This window comes from Trachypithecus francoisi, unplaced genomic scaffold (genome assembly GCF_009764315.1).
Source record: "Trachypithecus francoisi isolate TF-2019V2 unplaced genomic scaffold, Tfra_2.0 Lachesis_group1, whole genome shotgun sequence".
Taxonomy (NCBI): Eukaryota; Metazoa; Chordata; class Mammalia; order Primates; family Cercopithecidae; genus Trachypithecus; species Trachypithecus francoisi.
In genome coordinates this window covers 97886639-97900756 of record NW_022681454.1, presented here as the reverse complement: position 1 = coordinate 97900756, position 14118 = coordinate 97886639, and the positions used below count along the sequence as shown (strand labels likewise).

The following is a 14118-nucleotide window of genomic DNA, read 5'->3' as shown; positions in this document are numbered from 1 at the left end:
GAAGGAAGGAAGGAAGGAAGGGAGGGAGGGAGGAGGGAGGGAGGGAAAGAAAGGAAGGAAGGAAGGAAGGAAGGAAGGAAGGAAGGAGAGAAGGGAAGGAAGGGAAGGAGGGGGGAGGGAGGGAGGGAGGGAAAGGAAGGAAGGAAGGAAGGAAAGGGAAGGGAAGGGAAGGAAGAGAAAGAAAGAAAGAAAGGAAAGAGAGAGAGAGAGGGAGGGAGGGAGAGAGGGAGGGGAGGAGAAGGGGGAGGGGAGGGGAAAGGGGAGGGGAGGAGAAGGGGGAGGGGAGGGGAAGGGGGAGGGGAGGGGAAGGGGGAGGGGAGGGGAGGGCGGGGAGGGGAGAGGAGGGGCGGGGAGGGGAGGGGAGGGCGGGGAGGGGAGGGGAAGGAAAAGGAAGGGAAGGAGAAAATAGGACATCTATGCTGTCTTTTTCTCTTCAAAGAAAGTAACCTGACACCACTTTTAACCAGCAGAAAATAACAATGCGATCAACGGAATTATTTTGAATAGTCTAAGCAACAGTAGATAGTCTCTGTAAGTAGAAATCCACTTGTTTATTATTGTATTTCTTTTGGAGATAGAGTCTCACTGTGTCACCCAGGCTGGAGTGCAGTGGCAGGATCTCAGCTCACTGCAACCTCCGTCTCACAGGTTCAAGTGATTCTCCTGCCTCAGCCTCCTGAGTAGCTGAGATTACAGGTGTGTGCCACCATGCCTGACTGATTTTTGTATTTTCAGTAGAGACAGAGTTTCACCATGTTGGTCAGGCTGGTCTTAAACTCCTCATCTCAGGTGATCCTCCTGCCTTGGCCTCCCAAAGTGCTGGGATTACAGGCGTGAGCCACTGCACCTGGCCTGTTAATTCTATCTACTTTAAAACCTAGTAGAGCTAAGCCCACTAGACAAAAGCTTTTATTAATCACTTCTGATATTCAGGTAAACCAAAACATATGAACAGGCAATGACTTTGAGTTCTTATACAGCCTCAATTATGTGTTAGTCAACTCAAGCATCCATTATGTACTCAATAATAGGTATGACACAGCTCTGGACCTCAGTAACACTATAAGCAGACAGGCACAGGCAGCCTGCATACACTCCTTTTCCAGGTGTCAACATTATTTAAAAGCATGGGAAATAGTAATGAGACAGTGTCTTCTTCACTAGAACCTTGGGAATCTGCTAGATTTCTTCATCTCTATTTGTTGTATTAGTAGCCGAACTGTGCAAAAACACGGTCTTGAGAAATGATAGCACAGTATCTTAGAGGGAAAGGAAATGTAGGATGCCAGCGTGGGGACAAATTTCTGATTGCCAGTGACTGTTGTAAGCATAACAATAATTTCATGAATATTAAATCCTCTATTGACTGCAGCTGCAGTTGTAAAGGAAAAAAAAAAGGTCCTGATCATTTAAAACCACACTGGTGTACATCATAATCAAAGTAAACATAAGAAAAAAATTTAAACTTTGCTAAAAAAAAAAAACAAAAAAAAGAGGAGAAGCAGCTGATCTTTAGGAAGGCATGCGGTTGCTTATGATGAATCATTTCTAGAGTCCAGTGCATTTTCAAAGCCGGTTACAGTCATTACAAAGCACACCCTTGTGAGGTAAGTGTATCATCACCTTTGTTTCATAAATAAAAAAGCTGAGGCGCCGAACCACTAAGTCACTCGCCTAAGGAGAATGAGTCAACGTCAAGAGGCATAGTTGACCCGGCCTAACGACTCCAGACCATCAGTCCAGGGCTTAGTCAGCGGGGCCGGAGTGGCTTCCCTGGCTGGCACCTGGACTTAGGCTATTTCTGTGCACGTTAAAGCAGAATATTGGAACGGTTGCACAGAACTTCCAAGTAATTTTTACTGCCACCTAAGATTTAGCCCTGAGGTCTTAATCTCAGGATTTGGGACAGTAAAAGCTGTCGTCCCCTCCCCCTCATCCAGCCGGTGGCAAGCGGGTACTGCGGGCGGTTCCGTCCGTCCCCTTTCGCAGAAATGGCAACGAACGACCACCAGCATTAGCGGAGTCAGGGGACGTGGAAGGGTTGATTGCCTAAACGACTCTGCATCGCCGCCTCTTTTTGAAACTAAGAGAAAATGGTGCGAGGTCAAAAGAAAACTAAATAAACACACAGGCAACTTGTCCTGGGACCTCAACTAAGCAAATGAAGCCTTATTGTGTGTGCTGAGCCTGCAGTTCCCAACCTTCCGGGGAAGATGGGAGGACAGGGCGACAAAGGGCACAGTAGGCATGCCTGGCAGTAAGTGTGACCGCAGCTATCCAGGAGGAAGAGCAGAGGACTGAAACCACCCTTCAGCAAGCGAGCGTCCACCGCGTTGAGAATCGCGCACCCTACCCATCAGCCACGTGACCAGTTCTTTTTAAAAAAAAATTTGCCTTAAAAAAAAAAAAAGTGGGAGAGAGACTCCACTTCCCAGAAGCCTCTCGTTACCCACGCAGCCGCAGTCTTGCGCAGGCGCCGCCAGGGCCAAACGGACACGTACGTCACGTGGCCAGTAGCTGGCCAATCCGGTTTGAATCTCATTTTTTTTCTCTTACCCCCCCTTCTGGAGCGGTTGTGCGATCAGATCGATCTAAGATGGCGACTGTCGAACCGGTGAGTATTGCCTTGGCCCCCACCCCCACGGGTCCCCGCGCTCCGTCCCCCTTCTAACTGGGGGACTCCGCGGGACTGCGTTCCCGGCGCGTACTCTACCCCTTGCCGCCCCCTCCCCCTCATGTTGGACCTGACCTCCCGCGGACAAGTGGGGACGTCCCGGAGGCTGGCCGAGGCGGCGTGTAGCGCACACTTTCTGGTGGGGGCCCGAGAACTGGGGGAGCGGTGTGGGGGAGGGGCGGCATGGCGCCTCCTGCGGAGCCGCGAGGTGTCTACAGGGTGGAGGGTAGCTGGGGTTCTGGGCTAGTTGTGTGGGGATGGTGTCTTCGTGATGGGAAGGCGCGGGGCCGGCTCCCAGCGAGCACTGGGATCCGCAGGCAGGGTGGGCGGCGAGCTGGCCTGGAGTGAGATGGAGGAGGGAGCCCTGGGGCAGCCTTTCTCTCCCTCCAGAGCCCCAGCCCCGGGGCTCGGGTGCGGGGCGCGCGCACGTCTTCCTTAGACCGGTGGACTGTGGAGCTGGTGGGCGAGTGTTGCCGGAGGGTAGGTTAGGCGGGAGTGGTACCGCGGCACGCGCGGAGGAGCTTCGACCTCGCTTCGAGGAGTTGAGAGAGGCGAGCGCCTGTTAATCCAGCGCGCCGGAGTGTTGCCGGTGTTTGCGCCAGGGGAGGCGAGAAAGGTTGGGGTGAGAAAGAACACTCGAGTGTCACGGTGAAGCTCTCCAAGTAGAATGAGGGATGGTGGTGGTGAGAAGGGGTATCACATTGTCCTCGCCCCTCCATGCTTGGGACTGGGCTGTCATGGAGGAGAGAAGGGGGAGGAGCGAGGCCTACAGATCGCTGTAGCCGGTCGGCTTGCCGGCCGGACCTGCTGCATTTCACACGCGCCGGTCTTCCATTCATTCATCCTTTCCGCGCAGTGCGCACGCCTCAGAGAATGCGAATGGGGCTAGATCCCTCTGTTCTTCCGAGTCTTTATCGCCTGGAAGATTTCTGAGACGCAGTTTATTGGAAATAGAAACTTTTACATTTACTTTTCCGTTTGATTTTTTTTTTTTTTTTTCCCGTATGTTACAGACTTTCCTTTCAATTTAGGCACCATTTTAAACTTAACTGAAGCAAGCTGGTCCCAGGGTAGGTTCGTAGTTAATCTTTAAGCAGAGGGTATATTTTTCATAATTTGAGTTTGCCAGGCCTGGCTCACTGAAACTTCTGGGCTCTGTTGCCTGTTTAGAAATGACACAACTAAGTGAAGATATCTTGGGTGCATAATGGAATTTATTAGCAATCAGAAAAACTTTCACACTCTGGAACCAGCTCTAGACCTTGGTTGCCAGATACTTTTGTGTATCTTTTCATGGTAGCTTGTGGTTTCGCTAATGGTTTACCAGTTTGCTTTGACTTTTAAAGTTTTTTTTTTTTTGAGATGGAGTCTTGCTCTGTCGCCCAGGCTGGAGTGCAGCGGCGTGATCCTCGACTCACTGCAACCTCCGCCTCCCGGGTTCAAGCGATTCTCCTGCTTCAGCTTCCTGAGTAGCTGGGATTACAGGCGCGCGCCACCTTGCCCGGCTAATTTTTGTATTTTTAGTAGAGACGGGGTTCCACCATGTTGGCCAGGCTGGTCTCAAACTCCTGACCTCAAATGATCCTCCCACCTCGGCCTCCCAAAGTGCTGGGATTACAGGCGTGAGCCACCGCGCCCAGCACTTTTAAAGACTTTAGTGAAACAATTTCAAAAACTCTTATAGACTACACAAAGGCTTATTTTTCATTGCGTTGGTGTAAACTAACTATCCTTACCTTTTTGTCAGAATTCAAGGCAGCGTTTCTGCTTGCTTGCTTGCTTGCTTGTTTTTTTATTGGCACCAGTTTTCATTTATGTTCCTGGGAATTAGATTGAAAAACTCTTAAGTTGTTGCTACAGATAACTGACTTTAGAACATTAATGTTACATAACACTAATGAAGGATAGGTATGTAAAATATACATTTTAAACCCCTTTTACAGGTTCTGATGTCCGCTTTTGTCTAGATCTGTTCCTACCCCACTATACTAGTGTCAGTAAAAAGCATTACATCTGGTAATGGGGCAAGGCTACAAGACTGTAAACTATAAAATAATAAGGAATTCTGTGAAGTTTCTGTCACATTTAGGTCCCTTGAGTTTTGCAGAGTTTATGCAGTTTTATTTTAGGAGCACAGAACAGAACTGCAAAGTGATGAAGGACTATATTTTGAGTTAGTAAATATTAATAGCTCCTGATATATACAGGGTGTTGTACCAAGTGTTCTTTAGGATACAAAGTTATACAAGATGTGACTCTATACCTTGTTGAATGTAAACCCTTAAGGAACTTAATTCCTAGGGATGTGGTCAGTGATACAGTATTTGTTCTGATGCAGACTTTGGGAGATTTGGATGTTACCTTTAAATTTGGGGAGTAGGGGAACCTAAAAACAAAGTGTGCGAAGGTGGAAACCAAAGTATTTTGAGAATATATAAAATAGTATCGAAGTGTTTATTTTTAGTGAGAAATGAATTTTTTTTTTTTTTTTTTTGAGACTGAGTTTTGCTCTTGTTGCCCAGGCTGGAGTGTAATGGCACGATCTTGGCTCACCGCAGCCTCCGCCTCCTGGGTTCAAGCAATTCTCCTGCCTCAGCCTCCCGAGTAGCTGGGATTACAGGCATGTGCCACCACGCCTGGCTAATTTTGTACTTTTAGTAGAGACGGGGTTTCTCCATGTTGGTAAGGCTGGTCTTCAACTCCCGACCTTGGGTGATCCGCCTGTCTTGGCCTCCCAAAATGCTGGGATTACAGGCGTGAGCTACTGCGCCGGGCCTGAAAAATTTTAGTACTTTTAATAAACTCTTGTCCACAGGTTAGTTATGTAGAGTTATTTTCTTTTCTTTTCTTTTCTTTTTTTTTGAGACGGAGTCTCCCTCTGTCCCCCGGGCTGGAGTGCAGTGGCCGGATCTCAGCTCACTGCAAGCTCCGCCTCCCGGGTTTACGCCATTCTCCTGCCTCAGCCTCCCGAGTAACTGGGACTACAGGCGCCCGCCACCTCGCCCGGCGAGTTTTTTGTATTTTTTTTTTGTTAGAGACGGGGTTTCACCATGTTAGCCAGGATGGTCTCGATCTCCTGACCTCGTGATCCGCCCGCCTCGGCCTCCCAAAGTGCTGGGATTACAGGCTTGAGCCACCGCGCCCAGCCCAGTAGAATTATTTTCAACAGTCTTAAATAGTTGGGTTTTGTGTGAGGAGGGTGGAGGGTGGAGGGTCTTGCTCTGTTGCTGGGGCTGGAGTGCAGTGGTGTGATCATAGCTTACTGCAGCCTCACACTCCTGGGCTCAAGAGATGCTCCCATTTCAGCCTCTCGTGTAGCAGGCACTACAGGCGCGGGCCACTACGCCTGGATAATTTTTAAACTTTTTGTAGAGATGGAGTCTCGCGATGGTTACCCAGGCTGGTCTCAAACTCCTGGACTCAAGTGATCCTCCCACCTTGCCCTCTCAATGTGTTGGGTTACAGGCGTGAGCCACCAAGCCTGGCCTGGATTTTTTTTTGAAGCAACTGATTAGGATTGGATTGTGCTTGAGATACCCCTCCTGAAGGCTGTGAAAGTCATGTTTTTTCTTCAGCTAGTTTGTGAGCTTCCATAATGTTTTTCTGCTGTGCATAATCATAAACACTTAAAAAGAGCCAATGGGATTTTCCTGCTTATCCCATCATTCATAGGTATCTGGATGATTTTTTTCTATGGACATTGCATAAAATATAATTTTCAGTTTGATATTATTGTGTGATTTTCTCTTTGTATGAGTTCAGTTACATGAAGATGTGGCCCACAAATATTAAATTTGTTGAGAAGCTTGAAAGGGAAAATTAAGGGAAACATTTTACCTCTTAACAGATAATTTGGCAAAAATTTGAACATTAGGACAAACAATACTCTGCTGTTACTCTGTTGGCATTTGAATTGTGGCTGGGTCAAAATTAGATTTAATATTAGTCTGTGAAAATGGCAAGGCCATCTTACCTCCAGTGGGTCGTGTTTCTTTGTAGCTTTATCTTCATTCTACATCCTTCATTATTAGAATTTAAAAAGTTTTTTTGACTTGTTCCTTTTGAGGTAAGAGATTAATTTTGGTTTCTTTAGCTTAATTGAGGGTATATAATTTTACTTGTTTTTACATTGTAGCTCTTGAATTTTTTAAAACCACACTGATTTCGTAAGTGAATCAACTTGGACAATCAGCTGATCTAATGCTTCCTTTTTTATACTTTGGAAACATGCTCTGTACTACATAGTTTATTAATAAGAGTAAATAGGGCTTAAATACATGTTAACAAATATATGTTGTGCTATATAATTCATATTAATGAACTATTGAATGCCAACCAGACTGTGCAAATTAGCACGCTTTTTGCTTAATGAAAGCAACTGCTATATCAAAGTTCCTCGATAATCCACGTAAATTTGGCGCTGGTGTTCATATTCCAAATTTCTTCAATTAAAAGAAAAAAAATATACTGGCTGGGTACAGTGGCTCACGCCTGTAATCTCAGCATTTTGGGAGGCCAAGGCAGATGGGGATCACTTGAGGTCAGGTGTTCAAGACCAGCCTGGCCAACGTGGTGAAACCCTGTCTCCTAAAAATACAAAAATTAGCCAGGTATGGTGGCAGGCGCCTGTAATCCCAGCTACTGGGGAGGCCGAGGCAGGAGAATCACTTGAACCTGGAGGTGGAGGTTGCAGTGAGCCGAGATGGTGCCATTGTACTCCAGCCTTGGTGACAGAGCAAGACTCCATCAAAAAGAAAAACAAACAAATGAACAAATTTCATACTTCATTTTATAATCTGAGTTAATAAGCATGATTATTAGACTTAGAGAAATTCAATGTAGACACACAGTTTACACACAGAAGTGGCGGAAGGGATAATATGCAAAATGAATTATGTAAGTTTACTCTAATTTGGAAAGAAAACTGTAGGGAAAAACATTTAAGTAAAATATTGTTTAATTTACATAAAGTTAAGAATATGGGCCGGGTGCGGTGGCTCACACCTGTAATCCCAGCACTGTGGGAGGCCGAGGCAAAATCACCAGGTCAGTAGTTCGAGACCAGCCTGATCAACATGGTGAAACCCCATCTTTACTAAAAATACAAAATTTAGCTGGGCGTGGTGATGCCTGCCTGTAATCCCAGCTACTCAGGATGCTGAGGCAGAAGTGCTTGAACTTGGGAGGTGGAGGTTGTAGTGAGCTGAGATTGCACCACTGCACTCCAACCTGAGTGACAGAGTAAGACTCTGTCTCAAAAAAAAAAAAAAAGTTTCCTTAATCTATTAGTACTGTTGAGTTGCACCATCTTAGTCATAGAGACTTTTTGGAGGAGTGGAAATGAGCATGGGTTGTAGTCTTATTTTAATATCTGAGTGATCTTGAAGACTGAAATTTCTAAGTCAGCTGAAAGTTGGAATAAGATATCTTACAGTTATTTCGATATTTTTGTTGTTGTTTTTGAGACGGAGTTTCACTCTTCTTGCCCAGGCTGGAGTGCAGTGGCACAATCTCGGCTCACTACAACCTCCACCTCCCGGGTTCAAGCAAGGAGGTGCCTCCCTAGAAACTGGGATTACAGGCATGCACCACCACGCCCGGCCATTTTGTATTTTTAGTAGAGACAGGTTTTCTCCATGTTGGTCAGGCTGGTCTTGAACTCCCTACCTCAGGTGATCAGACTTCCGCGGCCTCCCAGAGTGTTGGGATTACAGGTGTGAGCCACCACGCTCGGTCGATTTCAATTTTTTTTTTTTTTCTTGAGATGGAGTCTTGCTCTGTCACCTAGGCTGGAGTGCAGTGGCATAATCTCGGCTCACTGCAAGCTCTGCCTGCCGGGTTCACGCCATTCTCCTGCCTCAGCCTCCCGAGTAGCTGGGACTGCAGGCACCTGCCACTACACATGGCTTATTTTTTTGTATTTTTAGTAGAGATGGGGGTTTCACCGTGTTAGCCAGGATGGTCCCGATCTCCTGATCTCGTGATCCGCCCGTCTTGGCCTCCCAAAGTGCTGGGATTACAGGCTTGAGCCACCGTGACCGGCCCGATTTCGATTTTTAAATGCATAATTCAAAGGTGACAGTTTGTCAACTGTAAGGGACTAAAGTTGACATTCCACGAATGTTTTACATTCATGTATATTCATGGATTTACATACTATTTTCCCTCTTTTCTAGGAAATTCACATTGCTGCTTTTAAATTACTTATCCTTAGCCATTAGCAAGAAATACAAAGTCTGTGACTCACAATCCTCACATGTTCTTCCGACTCCTATCCCTACCATAAAAATCACTAGTGTTCCTTCAAAAGTCCCTAATCGTGTCTCCAGAAAAAGAAAGGGGCTGGGCTTGGTGGCTCATACATGTAATCTGAGGCTTTGAGAGATGAAGGCAGGAGGATCACTTGAGTCCGGAGACCAGCCTGGCCAACATGGCAAGACCCTGTCTGTCCAAAAAATTAAAAAATTAGCTGGATGTGGTGGTGCGCCCCTGTGTCCTAGCCACTCAGGAGGCTGAAATGGGAGGATCCCTTGAGCCTGGGAGGTCAAAGCTGCAGTGAGCTGTGATCACACCACTGCACTCCAGCCTGGGTGATAGAAAGAGACCCTCTCTCACCAAAAAGAAAAAGAAAAGGATTCTTGTGTATGTGTGTGTGTATGTCTAAAATACTAATAGTCATTTCTGGGCACTTCTGGAACCTGAGAATGTGGTCAAAAATATAAGTGTTGTTGTTGTTGTTGTTTTTTCCTTTCCCCAGTTGGAATTTTTGATATATTATTCCATAGAAACAATAGGAAAATGGGTCAGGCGTGGTGGCTCACGCTTGTAATCCCAGCACTTTGGGAGGCCAAGGTGGGCAGATCACCTGAGGTCGGGAGTTCGAGACCAGCCTGACCAGTATGGAGAAACCCTGTCTCTACTTTAAAAAATTACAAAATTAGCCGGGTATGGTGGCACATGCCTGTAATCCCAGCTTCTCGGGAGGCTGAGGCAGAAGAATCGCTTGAACCTGGGAGGTGGAGGTTGCCGTGAGCCAAGATCTGCTATTGCACTCCAGCCTGGGCAAGAAGAGCGAAACTCCGTCTCATTTAAAAAAAAAAAAGAGAAACAATAGGAAAATGAAGTTTAGTCATACTATATTCAGTGAGTTTCTGTGGAATCATTAAAAATCTAGCCAGCATTGGATTTATAGGGATATGGAATTAAGGGTATGGATTTATAGTTGTAAACAACTAACTACAAATAAATTCTTATAAACATACCTTGTTTGTAACAGCTGTTTTTAATGCAGAAAAATCGTTATTTGTAATTGCTACACATAGCACTTATTCTATGTTAAGTACCACACTAAATGCTTTACCATATATTAACTCATTTAATTCTTAACAGTACAGATGAAGTCATTATGTGACTAACTTGCTCCAAGTGGTGGGGTGGAGTTTAAACTAAAGCAGCGGAAGTGCAGAGTGTATGTTCTTAACCATTGCACTGTCTTTCCAGTAGGCATGTAATGTGCTTTGCTTGGGTGACTTCAGAAGGGGAGATGAGTTTTGATAAGCTTACTATGTGTTTTTCTACAGCTATAAAATAAAATGTGTGGACATTTATTTTTAGGCCCTGTTATATTACAATGTGAGATAACAAAAACATATAATCTTGAGGACTAAACCAAGCAATTACACCAATCGTATTTTAGTAACTGATTGAAAACTTTGTGGATAGATTTCTAAAGAAAGCTGATGGACACTTACTTTCTCCCCCTTTCTAATTTGATTTCTGGCATTTGCTAGTTTGTATGATTTCCCAGTTAAAATATTTTGCTAGTGAAAAAAGTTTTAGTACTTTTTTTTTTTTTTTTGAGATGGAGTCTCGCTCTGTTGCTCAGGCTGGAGTGCAGTGGCTTGATCTCGGCTCACGGCAAGCTCCCCACTCCCCCCCACCCCGCCCCCCCCCCGGCTTCACGCCATTCTCCTGCCTCAGCCTCCCGAGTAGCTGGGACTATAGGCGCCCATCACCACGCCCGGCTAATTTTTTTGTGTGTTTTTAGTAGAGAAGGGGTTTCACCGTGTTAGCCAGGATGGTCTCGATCTCCTGACCTCGTGATCCACCCGTCTCGGCCTCCCAAAGTGCTGGGATTACAGGCGTGAGCCACCGTGCCCCGCCGTTTTAGTACATTTTTTAAAGTTTGTGAATTTTGGATTTATTCTAGACTCAACTACCTTAGTACTTTTAGTAATTTTGGTGGTAGGTCTGGCAAAGGGTAAAACAGTTGTTTTGAAAAAGTTTAAAATGTGCACATACATGTTTCTTTGTGTGTTTTAAGCTTGTTACTGTTATACAGAAATTAGTTGTAATTTTTTTTCTGTGCTCTGCTCATTACTGTCATTGTAATCTCTACTGAAAATACAAAAATTAGCCGAGCGTGGTCGCGGGTGCCTGTAGTCCCAGTGACTCGGGAGGCTGAGGCAAGAGAATTGCTTGAATCTGGGAGGTGGAGGTTGCAGTGAACTGAGATGATGCCATTGCACTCCATTACTGTCATTGTAATGAGCAGAGCACAGAAGAAAAGATTACAACTAATTTTGATATATATGTCAACATATATATATTAGTATTGCCATGAAACTTTGTATGGGGCAGTAGCCTGTGTTGGCACAAAATCTAGTCAGAAGTATTAACTAAGGCAAGAAAGTTTGATATTTTAATTGATATATGAAATATACATTTTTTTCTTACAGTTCTTTTTCTAATGAATAAATGAATACTTTATAGGTGAGGAATTCATATTTCAAGTGATTTTTAACTTTCTGCCACGGTCACATAGTTCCTTAAGTGTTACAATATAAAGTTTTGGTTGCTGCAAAAGGAATAGCACTTGAATATAAAATCTTAAAAAAAATTTTAGCAAGCAAGTTCGTTTTATAGAACTCATATTTAACATAAGTGAGAGAGAACTCAAACCTGAGCCTCAAGCTTTATTACTATCTTGTGTAAAAAGAGGAACAAATTCAACCAAAACTAAAATCCATCTTTACCTTCAGTAAAACTTGTGTTTGGGTTGATACGGATGCATAGGTATGCAGATAAGTGTAAAATTCTAACTCTGAAAGAATATACCAGATGGTTTATAGATGGTGGGATTAGGAATGTTAGATTTTTTTTCATTTGAACTGGTACCCTTTGTTACCATGTTGTGGATTGTAAAATCTCTTTCGGATGTTGGTTTGTAGATCATGATATTTAGCTTTTCTTTTTTGTTTTTTTTCCTTGACTTAGTTACACTCTCATGGTCCAAAATAGCAATTTGGTAAAGCCTATAGCCCCTATCTTAGAATGTTTTAAACTGTAGGCCAGGCACAGTGGTTCGTGCTTGTAATCCCAACACTTTGGGAGGCTGAGGCGGGCGGATCACCTGACATCAGTAGTTCGAGACCAGCCTGGCCAAAATGGTGAAATCTCATCTCTACTAAAAATACAAAAACTGACCAAGCGTGTTCGTGGGTGCCTGTAGTCCCAGCTACTCGGGAGGCTGAGGCAAGAGAGTTGCTTGAACCTGGGAGGTGGAGGTTGCAGTGAGCCGAGATGGTGCCATTGCACTCCAGCCTGAGCAACAAGAGTGAAACTCCGTCTCAACAAAAAAAAAAAAAAAAAAAAAAAGAATGTTTTAGCATGTATTACATAAAATACATAGGTTTACAAAGGAAACCAATTATACTGAAGTACAACAAGGATTGAATTAGCATGAATCATATTAAGGACATTATCTGGCACAGGCTATGTTCTGTTTAATGTGAAAAACCTATCTCCGGTCTGTCTTCCCCAGCCACCTCATTCCCCTTTCCAAATTGCCCAGTTACAGTTTTTTGAGGATTCTACTAGAAAAAGGCTGTCCAGGAGAATTTTCTGAGGTAATGGAAAGGGTCTTTTTTACTGTCCAATACAGTAGCCACTACATGGTAATTGAGCATTTGGATATTGTGGCTTGTGCAACCAAGGAAATACGTTTTAAACTTTATTTAATATTAATAATGAACCACATGTAGGTAATAGCCACCAAATTGTGCAGTATGGTCTCAGAATCTAGAAATTCTGGCCAGGCATGGTGGCTCACGCCTGTAATCCCAGCACTTTGGGAGGCCGTGATAGGTGGATCACTTGAGGTCAGGAGTTTGAGACCAGCCTGGCCAACATGGTGAAACCCCATCTCTACTAAAAATACAAAAATTTGCTGGGTGTGGTGGCACGTGCCTGTATTCCCAGCTCCTTGAGAGACTGAGACAGGAGAAGCACTTGAACCTGGGAGGTGGAGGTTGCAGTGAGCCAAGATTGCGCCACTGCATTCCAGCCTGGGTGATAGATCAAGACTCCATCTCAAAAAAAAAAAAAATCCAGAAATTCTGGTGTGTGCAAACATATGTATGTATATTTTATTTAGTTCAACTTTATAAGGTGTAACTGTGTATGTCCAATTTGGTTAGATACATTATTCTGTCCTAGAAAAGCTTCTTGTTGCTTTGTATTTTAATCTTTCAAAGACAGTTATTTACTCTTGTATAGAATTAGAATTATTCTATGGGTTAATTTTTTTTTTTTTGCTAGTCTTTTTTTGTTTTTGTTTTTGTTTTGAGATGGAGTCTCACTCTGTTGTCAGGCTGGAGTACAGTGGCATGATCTCGACTCACTGCAACCTCCACCTCCCAGGTTCAGATGACTCCTGCCTCAGCCTCCTGAGTAGCTGGGACTACAGGCGTGTGCCACCACTGCCAACTCATTTTTGTATTTTTAGTAGAGACAGCATTTCACCTTGTTGGCCAGGATGGTCTTGATCTCTTGACCTCATGATCTGCCTGCCTCAGCCTCCCAAAGTGCTGGGATTACAGGCAAGAGCCACCACACCCGACCTTTTTGCTAGTTTTTTAAATGTGTGTATAAATAGGCAGTACTTTACGTTGTTCAAAACTCAAGTCTTATGCAAAAAGTACAGTCTCCTCAATTTGATCTCTGTCCAGGCAGATGACCTAGAGACAACCAGCATTGTCAATTGTTTAACTTTATTTAATAGAGATTTGTGCATATACAGCAAATACGTATATTTCTAAAAAGTAAATAGTAGCCAGCTATGTGCATTTTTCTGGCACATTGTGTTTTTTCACTTAATATGTCTTGTAGAGCATTACATATCAACACATAAAGTTTTCACTTCTTTTTTCTGATGGTATATATTATACTATATGGTTTTAACATAATTATTTCTATATTAATATTTAGGTCATTTCCAACCATTTACTATTTCAAACATTACTGGGATGAATGAACTTTTCCCTGTATCATTCCATACATGAGATAGTATATCTATAAAGTAGATGTTTCGACAACAAATTGAAAAATTTTAAACTCTGTTGGTCAGATAAAACACTTTTGCAACTATAGTTGGTTTCCCAGCT

The 14118-nt window shown here is 44.0% G+C and overlaps 1 protein-coding gene across 1 annotated transcript in view; it reads left to right on the top strand.

The window, feature by feature from the left end:
• The first annotated feature begins 1668 nt into the window (after positions 1–1668).
• The window catches only part of EIF4E (eukaryotic translation initiation factor 4E), a 51957-nt gene continuing 39507 nt past the window's right edge, over positions 1669–14118 (top strand). The window contains exon 1 of the mRNA XM_033214870.1: positions 1669–2614. Coding sequence (XP_033070761.1) covers positions 2597–2614 — 18 coding nt within the window. The 5' untranslated portion in view covers positions 1669–2596. The remainder of the gene's footprint in view (positions 2615–14118) is intronic.